Raw genomic sequence first — 18,846 nt, forward strand, 5'->3', positions numbered from 1 at the left:
TCTCTTTCTATGCCTCTTCCAGAAATTGTCTGCTGCTCTCTTCCATCTCTCTCTTCCTCACTGGTGTGGCATCCATCTTCTTCCCTTCCCTCCTCCAATGGTCTGACATCTCTCTCCTTCCCTTCCCTCACCCACACCCCCATGGTCTAGCATTTCACTCTTTCTTCTCCCTTCCCTCCACTTCCATCAGCATCTGCCCCCTTTCTTTCCCTCCAACCCAATTCCATCCAGTTTCCTTCCCCCTTGTCTCTCTTTCCTTTCCTTGCACACCAATTCCATCAGCATCTGCCCCCTTTGTCTTCCTCCATCACCCTTCCACACCACGCTGCCCCACCACCCTTCCCCCTTTCTCTTCCTCCACCACCCTTCCATACCATCCTTCTCACAATCCTTCCATACCACCATGCCTCTTTTCTCTCCTTTCACCACCCTTCCATACCATCCTTCTCACAACCCTTCCATACCACCCTGTCCCCTTTCTCTCCCCCTACCATCCTTCCATGCTCCTTTCTCTCTCCCCCTCCAAACATTGCAGCTGCTGGCTCTGCCCTCTGAGCTCCTATGCGAAAGGCAGCCCGAAAGCAGAATTAGATCAGCTGACGGCAACGGGCACCTGCATCAATGGCAACGGCCCCCACCCCCCTCCACCAACAGCAACGCAGCCGGATCTGTTACAGGAAGGTCCCATACATTTGGAATAACCTCCCAGTAAGGACATAAGAAGTGCCTCTGCTGGGTCAGACCAGAGGTCCATCCCAAACAGCAGTCCACTCACGTGGCGGCCCATCAGGTCAAGGACCTGCATAGTAATTCTCTAACAGTACCCCTCAATCCCCTTTTCCTTCAGGAAATCATCCATACCCTTCTTGAAACCCTGTAGCGTACTCTGTCGTCAGATTCCTTCTTACTTCTGGAAGACAGTAAAGACATATTTCTTCTTCTTATAAGATGACTCTGGCCAGTATATCTGTCTCTACTGATCTCTATTGCCTCATTAACTCTTCCTATTGTTAATCGCTGTACAAAGTCTTTTTCCACATTGAATCCTTATTGAAAAATTGTGGGATATAAGACCTATATAGTATAGCATTGCAGTTAGTACTATTATGGGGTGGGGTCAAGAGTGGAGGTTGGGCGGGGTCTGGAGCAGGGCTTTTGAGCACCACTAATCAGTTTGAAAAGTTGGCTCCCATGGAGCGAGCATGTTGCTATCCCTAGCCTTTGGGCATGGCTCCATCTTTGGATGTAGAACGAGTGCGTTGATATCTCTGGTCTTCAAGCATAATAACATAGTAGATGATGGCAGATAAAGACCCGAATGGTCCATCTAGTCTGTCCAACCTAATTCAATCGAAAATTTGTTGGGTTTTGGGTTTTTTTTCTAAATTATTCTCCTTAGCTATTTCTGGGCAAGGATCTAAAGCTTTGCCCGGTACTGTTCTTAGGTTGCAATTACTGAAGTCTATGTCAAAGCTCATTCCAATCCATTTACACCCTCCCAGCCATCGAAGCCCTCCCCAGCCCATCCTCCCCCAAAAAGCCATATACAGACACAGACCGTGCAAGTCTGCCCAGTACTGGCCTTAGTTCTTCAATATTTGCTATTATTTTCTGATTCTAGATCCTCTGTGTTCATCCCACGTGTTTTTGAACTCCATCACCGTTTACCTCTCCACCACCTCTCTTGGGAGCGCATTCCAGGCATCCACCACCTTCTCCGTAAAGAAGAATTTCCTTACATTGTTCTTGAGTCTCCCACCCCTCAACTAAAGAATGACACGGAGAAAACAATTTATCACCATTCACGTCCCGTCCCCGCAAGCTCAGTCTCAGTCCCTGCCCCATCCCTACGAGCTCAGTTCCCATCATAGAAACATAGAATATGACGGCAGTAAAGGGCCTTCGGCCCAAGAAGTCTGCCCACTCAAATAACCCTCCCCTCTAATTTCTTCTTAGAAGTGAGCCCACGTGTTGATCCCATTTGATCTTAAAGTCAGTCACGTTACAGGCCTCAACTACCTAAAGTGGAAGATCATTCCAACGGTCAACCACCCTTTCGGTGAAGAAGTACATCCTAGTGTCACTTTGGAATCTCCTGCCCCTGATTTTTAGCGGATGCCCTCTTGTCACCGTAGGGCCTGTAAGGAAGAAGATATCTTCTTCCACCTCAATACGACCAGTAATGTATTTGAACGTCTCTATCATGTCACCCCTCTCTCTGCGTTCGTCGAGAGAGTAAAGGTGCAACTTACCTAGTCGTTCTTCATAAGGAACATCCCTAAGCCCTGAGACCATCTTGTGTCCAGGCCTTCCAATATCAGCACATAAATGAATTCCTGCAGGTAAACTTTTCACTGTTTAGAGCCCCACCTACCTCCTGCAGAGAAGGTGAATTTCTTTCAATGAGTCACCAAGTTCCCCTCCAGCCAGCACTGGGGGGGGGTGAAAGGGGAGCAGGGCAAACACTCACAACACAATCAAATTCTGCTGGAATCTACCATATTTTTAGCTCCATAAGACACACTCCCCCCCCCTAAAAAGGGGGTGGAAATAACGGTGCATCTTAAGGAGCGAATATAAAAAAAATCCTACCTTTTTTTCCATCCTGGCTCCCGCCTCGGTTTCCCTGTGCTTTTCCAGCAGCAGCAGAGCAGTGCACTCCGAACGGCTAATTACTGGGCTAATAAGTCCAGAGGTTTTTCCTCGGAAAAGATTTGTTGTTCGGCTATTTGGTCTTCTAAGAATGCATTTTCTAAACATTACCGGTTGGAGGTGGCAGCACATACGGAGGCTGCTTTAGGTTCTATGGTCATTGCGGAGCCGCCATTTGTTTCCCACCCAGATTGAGGATTGCTTTGCTACATCCCATTGGTCTCTGGATTCATCTGCTGCTGTTGCTAAGGAAGGAAAAATTATGTTGTTACCTGTTAATTTTCTTTCCTTTAGACGCAGCAGATGAATCCAGAGCCCCGCCCTTTCCCGGTTATTGGCTCTCAGTTTGGGTTTTGCGAGTTTCAGAAGTTGGTTATACTTGGTTGTATTCTCTATTATTAACTTTGCAATTTATTATGGGAAAGAAGTTTTTTACATGCTAACCATATTACTGGTTCTGGTGCTTGTGCAAGGAGCAATACTGAAGATACAGGAGGTGTGCAAGCCAATAGGACTACCTGTTAATCAGTTTCTCTATCTCCACCTGCTGGTAGATGTGTGCTATCCTACTAGTCTCTGGATTCATCTGCTGCATCTAAAGGAAAGAAAATTAACAGGTAAGAACATAATTTTTCCTTACTTTTTAAAGCCTGGTAGTCTTGCGGTGAAGCGGGGCAGGAGCGATCTTCCTACGCTCCTGCCCTGTGTAGAGCTGGGAACAAAATGGCTGCCGTGAGTTCCCGTGAGACCATGGGAACTCACGGCTGTCATTTTTGTTCCCAGTTCTGCACAGGGCAGGAGTGTAGGAAGATCACTCATGCCCTGCTTCACTGCTAGACCACCAGGTTTTAAAAAGCAAGTAAGTGAAGAGGTCCAGGTGGTGGGGGTGGGTCACCCGACCAAAAATTGAATAACCAAAGTCGTGACTTCTGAACCTGTTAATATGGAGGGGGATGTGTATGACTAAGATGCGGTATTCTGCTAGCATGTAGTTTCTATGTAGAAATCTTGTTCTGTTTTCTCATTAGGTGGTTAGGGCCTGATGCAATATTTACAGTGCTGTCTTTTCACAGATAAGGTTGTTACTCTGAGTCCTGGGAATTAGTGCATTAGATACAAGCACACAGCATATTTAGAATTGTGGTAATGAGTCTATTAGCTATTCTGTACAGATGCAAAGAAGTGCTCAGAAGAGTGAATGGCAGAGTACAATGCCGGAGCTATAATGCAGTTAGTAGCGGAGGTTGGCGCACGGGGCGATGGTGCCTGGTATTGCCATGCCATGCGCACCCCCCCCCCCCCCCCACTTGGGTGCCTCCCACTCTCTGTATATCTCTTGAAGCATTCGCTAGCACAATCAGCATCTTTCATCCACTGCTCGTACCATCCTCAGCTCTCTTCTGACATCATGTCCTGGTCCCACGACCAGGAAGTGATGTCAGAAGGCAACCTCAATTCATGCCCACTAGTTTTACCATTTTCCTTTCTCTGGAAAAGATTTGTTTCTGTATTAATACCTTTCAAGCATTTAAAAGTGACATGAACAGAGGTTGCAGGGTGGTAGACTTAGGAGTAACATGAGGAAATACCTTTTCACGGAGAGGGTGGTGGACGCCTGGAATGTCCTCCTAAGGGAGATGATGTGAAGAAAGACAGTGACCAAATTCAAAAACATGTGGGTTGAACACAGAGCATCCCTACACAAAAAACGAAGGTGGCGTTAAAACAAAATTAAATGGCTTTCACACTTTAAACAGGGCATAGAGCAGGGATCTCAAAGTCCCTCCTTGAGGGCCGCAATCCAGTCGGGTTTTCAGGATTTCCCCAATGAATATGCATTGAAAGCAGTGTGTGCACATAGATCTCATGCATATTCATTGGGGAAATCCTGAAAACCTGACTGGATTGTGGCCCTCAAGGAGGGACTTTGAGACCCCTGGCATAGAGGGATGTAACCTACACAGAGCAGCAGTTGCAACTCTGGTCTCCTTGTTGGGCAGACAGGTCCTTTATTTGTTATCATTTACTGTGTTAAAACTAAAATAGGCACAACCGAGGAGGAGTGCTGGAAGATCTGGATTGTTGAGAGCACATGGGTCTACACCAGGGGTCTCAAAGTCCCTCCTTGAGGGCCGCAATCCAGTCGGGTTTTCAGGATTTCCCCAATGAATTTGCATTGAAAGCAGTGTGTGCACATAGATCTCATGCATATTCATTGGGGAAATCCTGAAAACCTGACTGGATTGTGGCCCTCAAGGAGGTACTTTGAGATCCCTGGTCTACTCTAAAGCAGCAACAACTGTGTACAGGTCTAAACAGTAGAAAATTTAATCTCTTGCTGGAAAGCTATTCTAAACTAAACTAAACCTTAAGCTTATATACCATATCTTCTCTATAAATATAGAGCTCGACACGGTTTACAAAAGATTACAAAAAATTAAAAGGGAAGTACAGTGAGAATTGGTGATAGGGGGGAAGCAGAAAATTACATTTTTGAAAATAGCCAAGTTTTCAGATGCTTTCGGAATAATTGGAAAGAGCCCTAGATTGCGCAGGAAAATTATTCCAAAGCTCTGTAGTTTTAAAGTGAAGGGATTTCCCCAATTTTCCAATGTAGGTGACGCCTTTTAGTGAGGGGAAAGATAATTTGAGCTTTTGGATAGATCTGGTGATATCTGGTCTCACAGCATTCCAAGATAAGAGGAATTAAAGGGGGAAGAATGCCATGCAGGATCTTGAAAGTTAGGCATGCAAATTTAAAGTATATCCTGGAAATTAACTTAAGAACATAAGAATTGCCGCTGCTGGGTCAGACCAGTGGTCCATCGTGCCCAGCAGTCCGCTCCCGCTCTCGGGGCTCAAGGGTCTGTCGTACGAAGAGAGACTGAACAAATTGCAGCTCTACACACTCGAGGAACGTAGGGAGAGGGGAGACATGATAGAAACATTTAAATACCTCACGGGACGTGTCGAAGTGGAAGATGATATTTTCTTTCTCAAGGGACCCTCGGCCACAAGAGGGCACCCGCTCAAACTCAGGGGCGGAAAATTTCATGGCGACACCAGAAAGTATTTCTTCACAGAGAGAGTGGTTGATCATTGGAACAAGCTTCCAGTGCAGGTGATCGAGGCAGACAGCGTGCCAGACTTTAAGAATAAATGGGATACCCATGTGGGATCTCTACGAGGGTCAAGATAAGGAAATTGGGTCATTAGGGCAGGGGGTGGGTAAGCAGGGGGACAGGGGGTGGGTAAGCAGAGTGGGCAGACTTGATGGGCTGTAGCCCTTTTCTGCCCTCATCTTCTATGTTTCTATGATGGGTCATTTGGCCTTTATCTGCCATCATGTTTCTATGTTTCTATAATGAGAAAGTTCTATGACATCACAATGCAGGTGTAAAGAGCCTTAGCCTATAGGAAGAGGAGATGCAAATGTTAAGAGCCTTAGCCAATAGGGAGAGGAGGAGAGAGTGGCTGCTGCAGACACCAGAAAGTATTTCTTCACAGAGAGAGTGGTTGATCATTGGAACAAGCTTCCAGTGCAGGTGATCGAGGCAGACAGCGTGCCAGACTGTAAGAATAAATGGGATACCCATGTGGGATCCCTACGAGGGTCAAGATAAGGAAATTGGGTCATTAGGGCATAGACAAGGGGTGGGTAAGCAGAGTGGGCAGACTTGATGGGCTGTAGCCCTTTTCTGCCCTCATCTTCTATGTTTCTATGTAACACTGCTGGCAACATATCCAAAGATTGGAGGTTTCCTGGGGGAAGGGGGAGGGAGGGAGAAAATAGAGAGCAAGTGCTGAGAGGAAAGGAAGATATGTCAGACTTTGGAGAGGAGGGAGGTTGGATGTGTTATTCTGAGCCCAAAGTAGTTGGGCTTGTGAGGCAATATGGAGTCACTAGAGGCAGGTCTTGTCAGGCAAATCTGATCAATTTCTTTGACTGGGTGACCAGAGGATTGGATAGAGGAAGTGCACTAGATATGGTGTATTTAGATTTTAGCAAAGCCTTTTACAGTGTTCCACAAAGGCGTCTGATAAATAAACTGGGTGCCCTCATGATGGGGCCCAAAGTGACAGACTGGGTCAGGGACTGAGTGGAAGGCGACAGAGGGTAGTGGTCAATGGAGATCTCTCTGAGGAAAGGGATGTTACCAGTGGTGTACCTCGTGGTTTGTTTCATGGGCCTGCTCTTTTTAACACTTTTATAAGTGATGTTGCTGAAGGGACTGTCAGATAAGATTTTCCTTTGTGGATGATACCAAAATCTGCAATAGTGCAGATACACCTGATGCTATGAATAACATGAGGAAGAACCCAGCGAAGCTTGAAGAATGGTCTGAAATTTAGCAGCTACGATTTAATGCTAAGAAATGCAAGGTCGAGCATTTGGGTTGCAAAAACCTGAGGGAACAGTACAATTTAGTTGATGAAGAACTTCTGTGCATGAAAGAGCAGCAGAACTTGAGTGATAGTATGTGATTATCTTGATGTGGCCAAACAGGTTGAAAAGTTGATGGCGAAAGCTCGAACGATGCTTGGGTGCATAGGGAGAACTATGGCCATTAGAAAAAAAGAGATTGATGCCCCTGTATAAGACTTTGGTGAGACCTCATTTAGAATATTGTGTACAAATCTGGAGGCCACACCTTCAAAAAGATATAAAAAGGATGGAGTCAGTCCAGAGGAAGGCTACTAAAATGGCGTGTAGTCTTCGCGATAAGGCGTACGAGGACATACTTAAAGATCTCAATCTGTATACTTTGGAGGAAAGGCAGGAGAGGGGAGATATGATAGAGTCGTTTAAATATCTACGTAATGTAAATACGCATGAATCGAGGCTCTTTAATTTGAATAGAAACTCTGCAATGAGAATGTTGGGCATTATCAAAAAAGGTATCACTACCAGAACGAAGGAAGTTATCCTGCCACTGTATCGAGCAATGGTGCGCCCACATCTGGAATACTGCGTCCAATACTGGTCGCCATACCTCAAGAAGGACATGGCAATACTCGAGAGGGTCCAGAGGAGGGCAACGAGGATGATAAAGGGTATGGAGAACCTTTCATATGCCGAACGGTTAGACAGGCTGGGGCTCTTTACCCTGGAGAAGCGGAGACTGAGAGGGGACATGATAGAGACTTATAAAATCATGAAAGGCATAGAGAAGGTGGAGAGGGACAGATTCTTTAGACTAGCAGGGACAACTAAAACAAGAGGTCATTCAGAAAAACTGAGAGGAGACAGATTCATAACGAATGCAAGGAAGTTCTTCTTCACTCAGAGGATGGTGGACACCTGGAACGTGCTTCCCGGAGAGGTGATAAGACAGAGTACAATTCTGGGGTTCAAAAAGGGACTGGATGACTTCCTGGAAGCGAAGGGGATTACAGGGTACAGATAGAGTTACCTTACAGGACATTGAGCAAATAGGGTATGGATATTTTAGGTTAGGTAGGGAACACTTTCAGGTCATGGACCTGGGGGGCCGCCGCGGGAGCGGACTGCCGGGCACGATGGACCCCTGGTCTGACCCAGCAGAGGCAATGCTTATGTTCTTATGAGAGGGCATAGGATGAAGTTAAGAGGTGATAGGCTCAGGAGTAATCTGAGGAAATACTTTTTTACAGAAAGGGTGGTAGATGCGTGGAATTGGCCCCCGGTAGAGGTGGTGGTGACAAAACATTGTGTCTGAATTCAAGAAAGCGTGGGATCTCTTAGGGAGAGGAGGTGGTCGTGGATGCTGTGGATGGGCAGACTGGATGGGCCATTTGGCCTTTATCTACCATCATATTTATATGGTTCTATACCACTGTTCAGAACAATGGGCTTTTTAAACTCAGACAAACCATCACAAACTCCCCAAGTTAAAAAAAAACAAATACCCGGAGAGTCTTCTAAAAAGAGGACATGTTTGGGGAAACGGGGAAACTCTTTTTCTGTTCAGACCTGTGCGCAGCTGTAGCTACCCTTAGAGCTGAGCCATTGTAAGCTCTCCAGGGTAAGGGAAATACCCACCACACCTACATACTATCAATGAAAAGGAATGATTTAAGTCCTCTATTGAGCAACATGGTTTCATATCACTAATATAAAGGCGTGGGGAAGTAGCCTAACAGAGCAGATGTTGAGAACCAGGTGAGCCTAGCTCAAAACCCAGAGGCTTCTTGTGATATTGTCACTCAAGCCTAGATAGTGAGCCTTTCAGGGACAGAAAATTAGCCAAATATACACCACTTTGATAGCTTTTGGGCTTGCAGGTGGTAGATAAAAAGTGAAACAAATATATTGCCTGTTATTGCAAGCGAGCAACCAATAAAGACCAGAACTATTCATTTGAAGTGAAAATATGCACATTATTTAATAACTGATTCTCTGTAATAAACCATCTGAAAATATTTTACAAGGAATCACACACACAATATCTTACAAAGCTTTTGTCCATAATTGTATTTTTTTTTTTTTTAATTGGTCTGTACAAAAAAAAAAAGAAAGAAAATGAAACCCATAGATGCTTTTCAAAAAAGGAATGAGCAGAAGTTTCAGTGATGAGAACTATCAGTTTTTGTTTTAAATTTTAAATATATATATATATATTTATAGTTTTATATATAGATTCATTTTGTTTTCTCAGAGTGAACACCTGACTAGACTACAGAATTACACACACACTCCGGGTTTAACACATTGCCTGCCATCTGTCAAAAACACAGTCTCATAAAACATACCGAATACACACTGAGAAGCTACAAGCATTAAATGGTCGTCAGTTAACCCATTAGTAATGAAATAACATCCCATCCTACTGGCTGTCGCCTCACTTTTAGGGTGAAAGCAGATATTTCAAGATCAGATTCAGATTAAGACAGTGATGAAGAGGAGGGACAGAAAACAGTGAATGACTTTTTTCTTTTTTTCTCCACTTTACCCTTTCTCTTGCCAGATTGAGACAAAATGTATTCTAAAGGGTTATTTTTATTCACTTTAACCACTTGCCCTGTACATGTGGCCTGCAGGCCTTTCACACTGATAAGTCAATGACAGACATAAAGGGTGTGACAAACGCATTCCACAAAAAGCAGTGCGACTATACATCCAGACAAAATCCATGGCCTTCTCCATAGCAATCTGTCTCACAACGTCAGGAATGTTCTAGTTTGTAAGTAACAGAAGATGAAGGTTGGCACAAGGCACGCAAGACACGAGGGGAGGGTATTATCATTCCGAAAAGAAAGCTGTTCTGTGCAATAAGCATTCAAAGATATGCATAGTAAGACAATAATGCCCACCCTTTAACAGTTAAAGTGTTTCCTGCTACGTCGTCGTTTTTTAAATTCCTTAAGCAGTTTCGTTCTGCTTTTTGGGCTTCCAACTGGAAGGAGATTTGTAATCTGGCGTAGAGAATGACACGGTGACAAAATTCATCACCGTTCCCCTCCCCGCGGATAACCGCGGGAAACCATCTTCATGTCATTCTTTAAGGAGAGCGGGAAGAATCAGAGTATGAATGGCCACAATCACTGACCCGCAAGCTTTGCTTTGAAGATTGCTGGTGTAGAAGGACTGAGGTTGAAATAGACAATAGAAAATGACATGGGATTATTTCCCGCGGTTATCCGCGGGGACGGGAACGGTGATGAATTTTGTCACCGTGTCATTCTCCAATCTGGCGCTAAAACGTGTGTTTGCTCTGGCACACTAACGTTTTTCTGTGGCACACCCACAACCCCGCCCCGCCCGAACCTTGTCTCATTTTCCCTGAGCTCGAGGCCGTGTCTGGAGGGTCTCCGAGCATGTGCGCAGGTGCACAATGTCATCAGGTTGACGTCTGCGCATGCTCAGAGACCCTCCAGAAAGGGCCCCGAGCTCAGGGAAAATGAGACGCGGTTCATGTAGGGGTGGAAAGGAAGAGAGGCGCCAATGGTGGAAGTGACACTCCTTCAATCCCTGGCGGCACACCTGGAATCTCACCGCAGCACACAGTTCTCTAAACCCTGGGATTTATCTCAGATTTTCTATCATCTTCCGCTTTACATTAGTTCACTCATCGCAGTGACAATCTTCGGTGAGGGGTGGGGGCCTTTTTGAACCCTGCAATAATGGAACTTAACTCTTACCATTGGACAATGATTTAAACACACTAAAGCCATTAATATTATTTGAGATAAGTTCAAATACCAACTAATAATAATAATAATATTACTCAAATATAAACTGAGATTTTGGGGCCAAAAAAAGACCCAAAAATGAGGGTCTCGGATGGTGCTGCCAATCAGAAGCACAAGTGGGAGGATTCTGTTTTTAAATGCTGGTAATACAATGGCACCCACATAATACTGATTCCAAGAGACGGAGCAGAGCGTGTCTGGTCTTCAAACCCTCTTTATTAATAGCAAATCAAATATACGCAAGTGTTCCAAAAGTATTCATGGTTTGTGTTTCATGTTCCTTTACCAGCAATTGGATTTCATCATTCATTATTAGGTTTGTGGTTATTATTTGGGACTCCTGATGCAGGCACCATAGCCGAAACACGGTCCATGTCGCGTCCATGTTTTAGCTTCACTTTAATGTGACCGTTTTAGAACACTTGCATATATTTGATTTGCTAATAATAAAGAGAGTTTGAAGACCAGGCACGCTCTGGAATGGGATTCTTTTATGCATAGTTGACTGTCTCCTTTGTGGTTGTTACCCACATAATGCTGAAACAGAAAGCTGTGACTGTTTAACTTTGCACTCTGGTTTTGCGAGATAAATTTGGGTTTCTTATTTGTAGCACCATGCACAGGCGCCTTCACCTGGAGTACTGCGTCCAGCACTGGTCGCCGTACATGAAGAAGGTCATGGTACTATTCGAAAGGGTCCAGAGAAGAGCGACTAAGATGGTTAAGGGGTTGGAGGAGCTGCCGTACAGCAAAAGATTAGAGAAACTGGGCCTTTTCTCCCTCGAACAAAGATTGAGAGGGGACATAATCGAAACATTCAAGGTACTGAAGAGGATAGACTTAGATAAGGACAGGTTGTTCACCCTCTCCAAAGTAGGGAGAACGAGAGGGCACTCTCTAAAATTGAAAGGGGATAGATTGCGTACGAACATACAGAAGTTCTTCTTCACCCAGAGAGTGGTAGAAAACTGGAACGCTCTTCCGGAGTCTGTCATAGGGAAAAACACCCTCCAGGGATTCAAGACAAAGTTCCTGGTGAACAAGAACGTACACTGGTAGGGCTAGTCTAGGTTAGGGCAATGGGCTTTGACTAGAGGGCCGCATTGTGAGCGGACTTCTGGGCACGATGGACCACTGGTCTGACCCAGCAGCGGCAATTCTTATGTTATCTGGTGTAGGTTTTGAAATTGGTACTATATTACCTCTCTCTCATGACACTTCTCCCTCTGAATCTGTGGGTTTAGTACTCGTGAATTCGGTTATTTGCAATTTTTTTTGCCTCAGACCTCCCCCTAGTTTTTAAAGGCTGGATCACTGTGTCCGCTGCTTTTATCTCCCTCCCGCCTCCCCCGCATGCCTTTACTATCCCTGGTGGTCTAGCAGTCCTTTGCTCCTGCCTGTGCAGGGCCACTAGCTGATTGGCTGCCGCGAGGTCTCGCAGTCCCGCAAGAACTCACAGCAGCCAATCAGCTAGCATCTATGCGTGGGCAAGAATGAAGGAAGGTGGCTTCTGCCGCGATTCACCACTGGGCCACCAGGGACACTAAAGGTACACGGGGGAAGTGAGAGGGAGGTAAAAATTCTTAGAATCGGCTGGGATAGGAAGCGGGAGGGAATCCTCCTGTCCCGGCCACTGCTGGACCACAGCCTGGTGGAGGCCTGCAAGTTATGGAGGGAGGGTATAGAACCTGGTAGAGAGGAACTGGGGCTGGGTGCAGAGCCTGGCAGAGCAATGAGGGAGGGGGAACAAGGTGCAGAGCTGGGCAGAGCAAGGCATGGCGCTGTACTTGAATATTAAACTCCCCACCTCCGGTTATATGCGAGTCAACCTTTTTCCCAACTTTTTGGGGGAAAAAAGGTTACCTCGGTTTATATTTGAGTATACAGTATATGGTAGTAAGTCTGACTTCTGTGGTAAATAAATGGAAAAACTTTTTTAAAACAGAGAATAGTGATGTTTCTGGAATCCAAAAGATTACAGGATCCGAGGAAACATGGTTTCACTAGAGGCAAGTCTTGTCAGACAAATCTGGTCAATTTCTTTGACTGGGTGACTAGAGAGAATTGGATAGATGGAGAATGCTACATGTAGTGCCATTGGTATAGGCCCCAAAGTAACAGAGTGGGTCAAGAACTGGTTGAGTGGAAGGCAACAAAGGGTGGTGGTGGTCAGTGGTGATTGTTCTGAGGAAAGGGATGTTAGCAGTGGTGTGCCTCAAGGTTTGGTTCTTGGGCTTGTTCTTAACATTTTGTAAGTGATATTACTGAAGGGCTGTCTGGTAAGATTTACCTCTTTGCGGTTGATACCAAAATCTACGATAAAGTAGACATATGCCTGATGGTATGGATAACACGAGAAAGGACCTAGCAAAGCTGAGGAATGGTCTGGAATTTGGCAGCTAAGATTTATTGCTAAGAAATGTAAGGTCAAGCATTTAGGCTTCAAAAACACGAGGGAACAATACATTTTAGGTGGTGAAGAACTTTTGTGTACAAAGGAGGAGTGGGGCTTGGGTGTGATATTATGTGATGATATTAAGGTGGCCAAACAGGTTGAAAAGTCAACAGCAAAAGTTAGAAGGGTGCTTGGGTGTATAGAGAGAGGAATGGCCAGTAAGAAAAAGGAGGATGCATTTGTATTAGACTGTGGTGAGACCTCACTTAGAATATTGAGTATGATTCTGGAGAGGGTCTAGGATGATTTAACGTGGCCGTTTAACAGCCGCCATTTCAGCGTGGCCCTTTCATCGTGGGACTGTTCAGCACAGTGGTAAAACCAAAAAATCAAATACAAAAGAGGTGCACTAAAATAGGTCTAAGCCAAAGTCACCTCTATGACTAGCACCTGATATGATGTGTAGCGGTTTAGTGACAAGCCTCAGAGACCTTGAATTCAAGCAGTGTGCTGCTAGCTATGTTAACAGGTGCCATTTTGAGAGCAGCACGTTTGAATCAAGGATAAGTTCGGTTCCGCACCTGTCTGGCATTTTCCCCTGACGAAGCCGGTAAAGGTGAAACAGTGGCCCCGTCGGGTCTTAATTGCAGTGCCGATTCTCACTACTCTAAAAGATAAGTGCTGTTTATCAGTTTATGCACTATCGTTGAATGTTTGATATTTTGATCAATTCACAATTTAGAACACACAATATTTAAAATATATTTAAAATATTTAAAATTCAAGAGCACTTATATATATGCGTTACAAGCCAATGATTGAGATTCTGACCTGTATCTGCTTGAATTCAAGGTCTCTGAGGCTTGTCACTAAACCGCGACACATCATATCAGGTGCTAGTCATAGAGGTGACTTTGGCTTAGAACTGTTCAGCACAGCCCAGGGCTACAGCATGTGGTGCGGTGGTGGGTCAATGCCTCCCCCCCATTCCAGCATGTGGTGGAAGGTGATGCCCCCCATGAAGGGGGCGCAATGCTCCTCCACTCCCCTGATCAAGCTTGTCTTATGGCACATGAGGTGGGCAATGCTCCCACTCCCCATCCAGAACTCCACCTTGATCCAGCAATGCCCCCCCACACATCGGCACTACCTTGACCCAGTAAAGCCCTCCCACACCCCAACATCAGCACTCCACCTCGATCCAGCAAGAAGGGCTGAGCTGAACAGTTTTGCAATGATACGGCAGTGCTAAACTGGCGGCTCTTAAATGACCACGATGAATGGTCTCATTCTGTCTGGAAACAACACCTTCAAACAGATATAAACAGGAAGGAGTTGGTCTAGAGGAAGGCTACTAAAATGGTTGGTGGTCTTCATCTTAAGGTGTACGAGGACAGACTTAAAGATCTCAATATGTATACTTTGGAGGAAAGGCGGGAAAGGTGATAGAATAGATAGTACTCGGACCGCAGCTGTTCAATGTATTTATAAATGATCTAGAAACAGGGACGAAGTGCGAAGTAATAAAATTTGCAGACGACACCAAACTATTTAGTGGGGTTAGGACTAAAGAGGACTGTGAAGATTTACAAAGGGTCCTGAACAAACGAGGAGAGTGGGCAAAAAAATGGTAGATGAAGTTTAATGTAGAGAAATGTAAAGTCTTACATGTAGGAAACAGACACCTGATGGGAGGGCTGGTAATGGGTGAAAGTAGCCTAGAAAAGGACTTGGGGGTACTGGTGGACAGGACAATGAAGCCATCGGCACAGTGCACAGCTGCCTCTAAGAAGGCGAACAGGATGCTAGGTATTATCAAGAAAGGTATTACAACCAGAACGAAAGAAGTTATCCTGCCGTTGTATCGGGCAATGGTGCGCCCGCATCTGGAGTACTGCGTCCAATATTGGTCGCTGTACCTTAAGAAGGATATGGCGATACTCGAGAAGGTTCAGAGGAGAGCGACGCGACTGGTAAAAGGTATGGAAAACCTTTCATACGCTGAAAGATTAGAGAAACTGGGGCTCTTTTCCCTGGAAAAGTGGAGACTTAGAAGGGACATGATAGAGACTTCCAAGATCATGAAGGGCATAGAGAAAGTGGAGAAGGACAGATTCTTCAAACTTTCGAAAACTACAAGAACGAGAGGGCATTCAGAAAAATTGAGAGGGGACAGATTCAGAACCAATGCTAGGAAGTTCTTCTTCAGCCAAAGGGTGGTGGACACCTGGAATGTGCTTCCAGAGGGTGTGATAGGACAGAATACAGTATTGGGGTTCAAGAAGGGATTAGATAATTTCCTGAAGGAAAAGGGGATAGATAGAGGATTACTATACAGGTCCTGGACTTGATGGGCCGCCGCATGAGCGGACTGCTGGGCATGACGGACCTCTGGTCTGACCCAGCAGAGGCACTGCTTATGTTCTTATATAAAGCAATTATGTTATGCCATCAATTTTTATATCAAGAAACTACAAATTAAATGGTTATCTATAGATTAAATATATATATCTCAGGAACCATTAAAAAAAGTCAAAATGAACTGTAGAACATATTGTTAATTTTAATTTAGTATATAGGGACAAGCCTCAGATTATGGAGTGAATTTTCCCATCCTGGGATCTCTTTCAAGAGAAAGTAAACTTCTTTTCTCTTACTCCTGATAACATCACTGGCTTGAGCCCATCCTCCCTACCATAATTAGTTATTACTTATTTTACCGGCAGGCTGAGAACACTACCCTCTGCGTTCTGGTCTTCAGTTTCCCTCCTAGCTTCTGGAACTGGTCCTTCAGTCCTTCCCTGCTGTAGTTCCTGTTGCTCACGTTGTTTGTCCCCACCACCGTATCTTCCTCTTCCACGCTGTCGATGATCCTGTCGATGCGGCTCACTATATCTTCTACTTTGGCTCCCGGTAGGTAAGTCACCAGTCTATCCTGTCTTCCTCCTGCTATGTGGCTGTCGACTTGTCTGATGATGGAGTCCCCCACGACGATTACTGTCCTCTCTATCTTCACTTGCCTCTTTAGCCGCAGATCTGTGTCCCAGGTGTATGACCATCTCTCCAGCCGTAGATCCGTGTTATCTGCGCACTTCCATCTTCCTTCATCCTGGCGTTGGCTTGCACCAGACTCATCTTCTCGTGGGTTCCCTCCACTGTTTTCAGATCTCGCTGCTGTGTCTCCCATTTCTTCCTTGTAGTTGTCCTCCAGGTGGTCCTCACTCCCTGTAGGTGTATCTAGGCAGTTCCACTGTTGCTGGTGATTTTCCATGGCCTCCCTGTATGCCTCCTCGATGAACGTCTCTAACTCCCGGACTTCTTCCTCAATGGTTTCCTCCGTCTTGATGTTCTTTGCCTCTCTGTCCTGCTCCACTGCTTGAAGTGCTTCTAGTTAACAATATTCTGCCTTCCAGGAGTCTGACGTTTCTTCAGGCTCTCCAGTTTCTCACATCGAGTGCATACATAAGGCCTCCTCCCAGAGGAGAGGACGGTGCATACATATGGCAGACGGTGCAGAAAACTGGGTAGCTCAACTTCCTGTTTCTGTCTGCTGCTTCCATTGCTGTCTGCTGGCCGGTCTGCAGTCTGAAGTGGCTTCTCCCTGTTTCCTTATGCAGCATCCTTGGTGATACTGTGAGATCCCTCACCTGATTTTAAACCTGCTTATGTGTTCTCTGTGTCTGCTGTGGTTGTCCTTCTGCCCTCCTTGCAGTGTCTCGCCCCTTCTTAAGGCCCTTCGCTAAGACGAGCGCCTTTAGCGCTCTCCTTTCATGCACACCGAATGGCTGAGCGCTGTTGGCTCCTCCCCTTTTAAGGGGGAGCTCTGGTGGATGATGTCGGGGGTGGGCGGAGCTAACTCTCGCCGCTGCCCCTCACTCTCTCTGCTCTTTCTCCCCCTCTTCTTTCTGTCGTTTGCCTGCTTTCCTCCCCTGTAATCTCCTTCTCCTGCTCGTCTGCCCTCCCTACTGTGCTCCTGAGAAGAAATTAAAGGGGCACTGAAGCTCTACCTAACAGCACTTAGCATAACTAATGTGCCCCTGCTAGTGGTTTGATCACAGTACAGTTTGCATATTCTAGAGTTGATGTTGCTGAAGGACTGGAGCCATGATGGAGGTGAGATGGAACACCTAGAGAGGAAAGGATCTGTGGTTGATAGATCCAAGACTCCCCTCCAATGACTTCTCTCCCTACTAAGGTCCAGAGAAGAAATTAAGAAGCAGACCTGGCCAGCTCTGCATCAGTAACCGTACTTGGCGTAACCAAGGAAATTGCCTCGTTTGCAGCCCCTTAAAACCAGTACTGAGATTTGGGGGAGGAAGGGAGGTTCTTGAATCACCTGAGTAGGACGATCACACCTTTGGGTCCTCTAAAGTACCAGCAAAGGTTTTGGCTGGTCCAAATTTTGACATACAGCTGGAAAACAAACTGATTAAGGGTACTTCTGAATGGGGTTCAGACTCATCCATACTGTAGATGGATAGCAGATGACTCCACGTGTCACTAGGGCAGCCAGATCTGGCCCTGGGTTTGCCTCACAGCTCACATGAGCGTCGGAGCCGTTACGGCCGCTGCCAGCACTAAAACCCACGCTAAGCATTCGTAAAGGAGGGGGATAGTGATATAGTTCTCGCTTTTCATAAAAGAAATTCTTCTCTGCGGGAGTCAGCTTGCAACTTTATATGTGACCGGAAATTAACTGAAAGCCCAACTGTGGCTTATATCTCAGAAGACTGCCATTTATTTGTTGATCTGCTTCATCTCAGTTTTTGAGCAAACTATTGTTTGTGAAGTTGTTTAAAGGTTTAGTTGCATCTAGTAAATTTATACATTCTTTGCACTGCAGAGTAATATTGCAAATAATGCAAGAGCCACACCAGTAATGTCCTGCTACAGCTGTAGCTGCTGTAGTTTCAAGTTTTATTGTTTTTAATATACCGACCATCAGCATGTATCTGGCCGGTTTGCAATGCTAAAATTTAAAATAAAAAGTAAAATAATAATTATATTTATATAGGGGAGGAGTGAACATTAAAAAGACAATTGACAAGTACTTACATGAATATGAGGATAATAAGGGGAAGGAAGGGTCAATAAGTACATTATTAAAAACAAAATTTAAAAGAAAAGGGATGGGGGGGGAATATGACATCAGGAATGGGGATCTTATCTAAATTTGCAGGACTATAAAAATCTTTTAAATTCTTTGGGCTAGATTTTTCCTCTGGCCCAATTCGCTAACCTTGGTGCCGATCAATCTCTGATTCGACCCGATCCGTGCATGCAAATGAGAGAAAATGGCATGTAAATGTAGCCGTCAGCGATTCACTAAACATTTTCAGGCACACTGACTGGGCTGGCCGATCCGAAAACAAGCGACTTCTGAGGACCAGTCGCTTGTGCAAAAACCCTGCTCTCTGCCCCGACTCTCCTGCTCTTGCCGCTCTGACTCCGTGGTTTTAACCTGCGGGTTAAAGCGGGGCTGCACTACAGTGTGGTCTGTAAGTTCAAGGACACGCCGCAGTGTAGCCCTGCTTTAAACCCGTGAGTTAAAACCACAGCGAGTAAAAATATATTTTTTAAAATTGCACCGAGAGCTAAAAAAAAAAAAAAAAAAGCATGGAGAGAAA

General features: G+C 45.3%; 1 protein-coding gene across 1 annotated transcript in view; it reads right to left on the bottom strand.

The window, feature by feature from the left end:
• Nucleotides 1-4,241: 4,241 nt before the first annotated feature.
• Nucleotides 4,242-18,846, bottom strand: part of CACNA2D2 (calcium voltage-gated channel auxiliary subunit alpha2delta 2) — a 1,199,719-nt gene continuing 1,185,114 nt past the window's right edge. The window contains exon 38 of the mRNA XM_033926190.1: nucleotides 4,242-4,349. Within this exon, the coding sequence (XP_033782081.1) occupies nucleotides 4,281-4,349 (69 nt within the window). The 3' untranslated portion in view covers nucleotides 4,242-4,280. The remainder of the gene's footprint in view (nucleotides 4,350-18,846) is intronic.

Source organism: Geotrypetes seraphini, chromosome 17 (genome assembly GCF_902459505.1).
Source record: "Geotrypetes seraphini chromosome 17, aGeoSer1.1, whole genome shotgun sequence".
Lineage (NCBI taxonomy): Eukaryota > Metazoa > Chordata > Amphibia > Gymnophiona > Dermophiidae > Geotrypetes > Geotrypetes seraphini.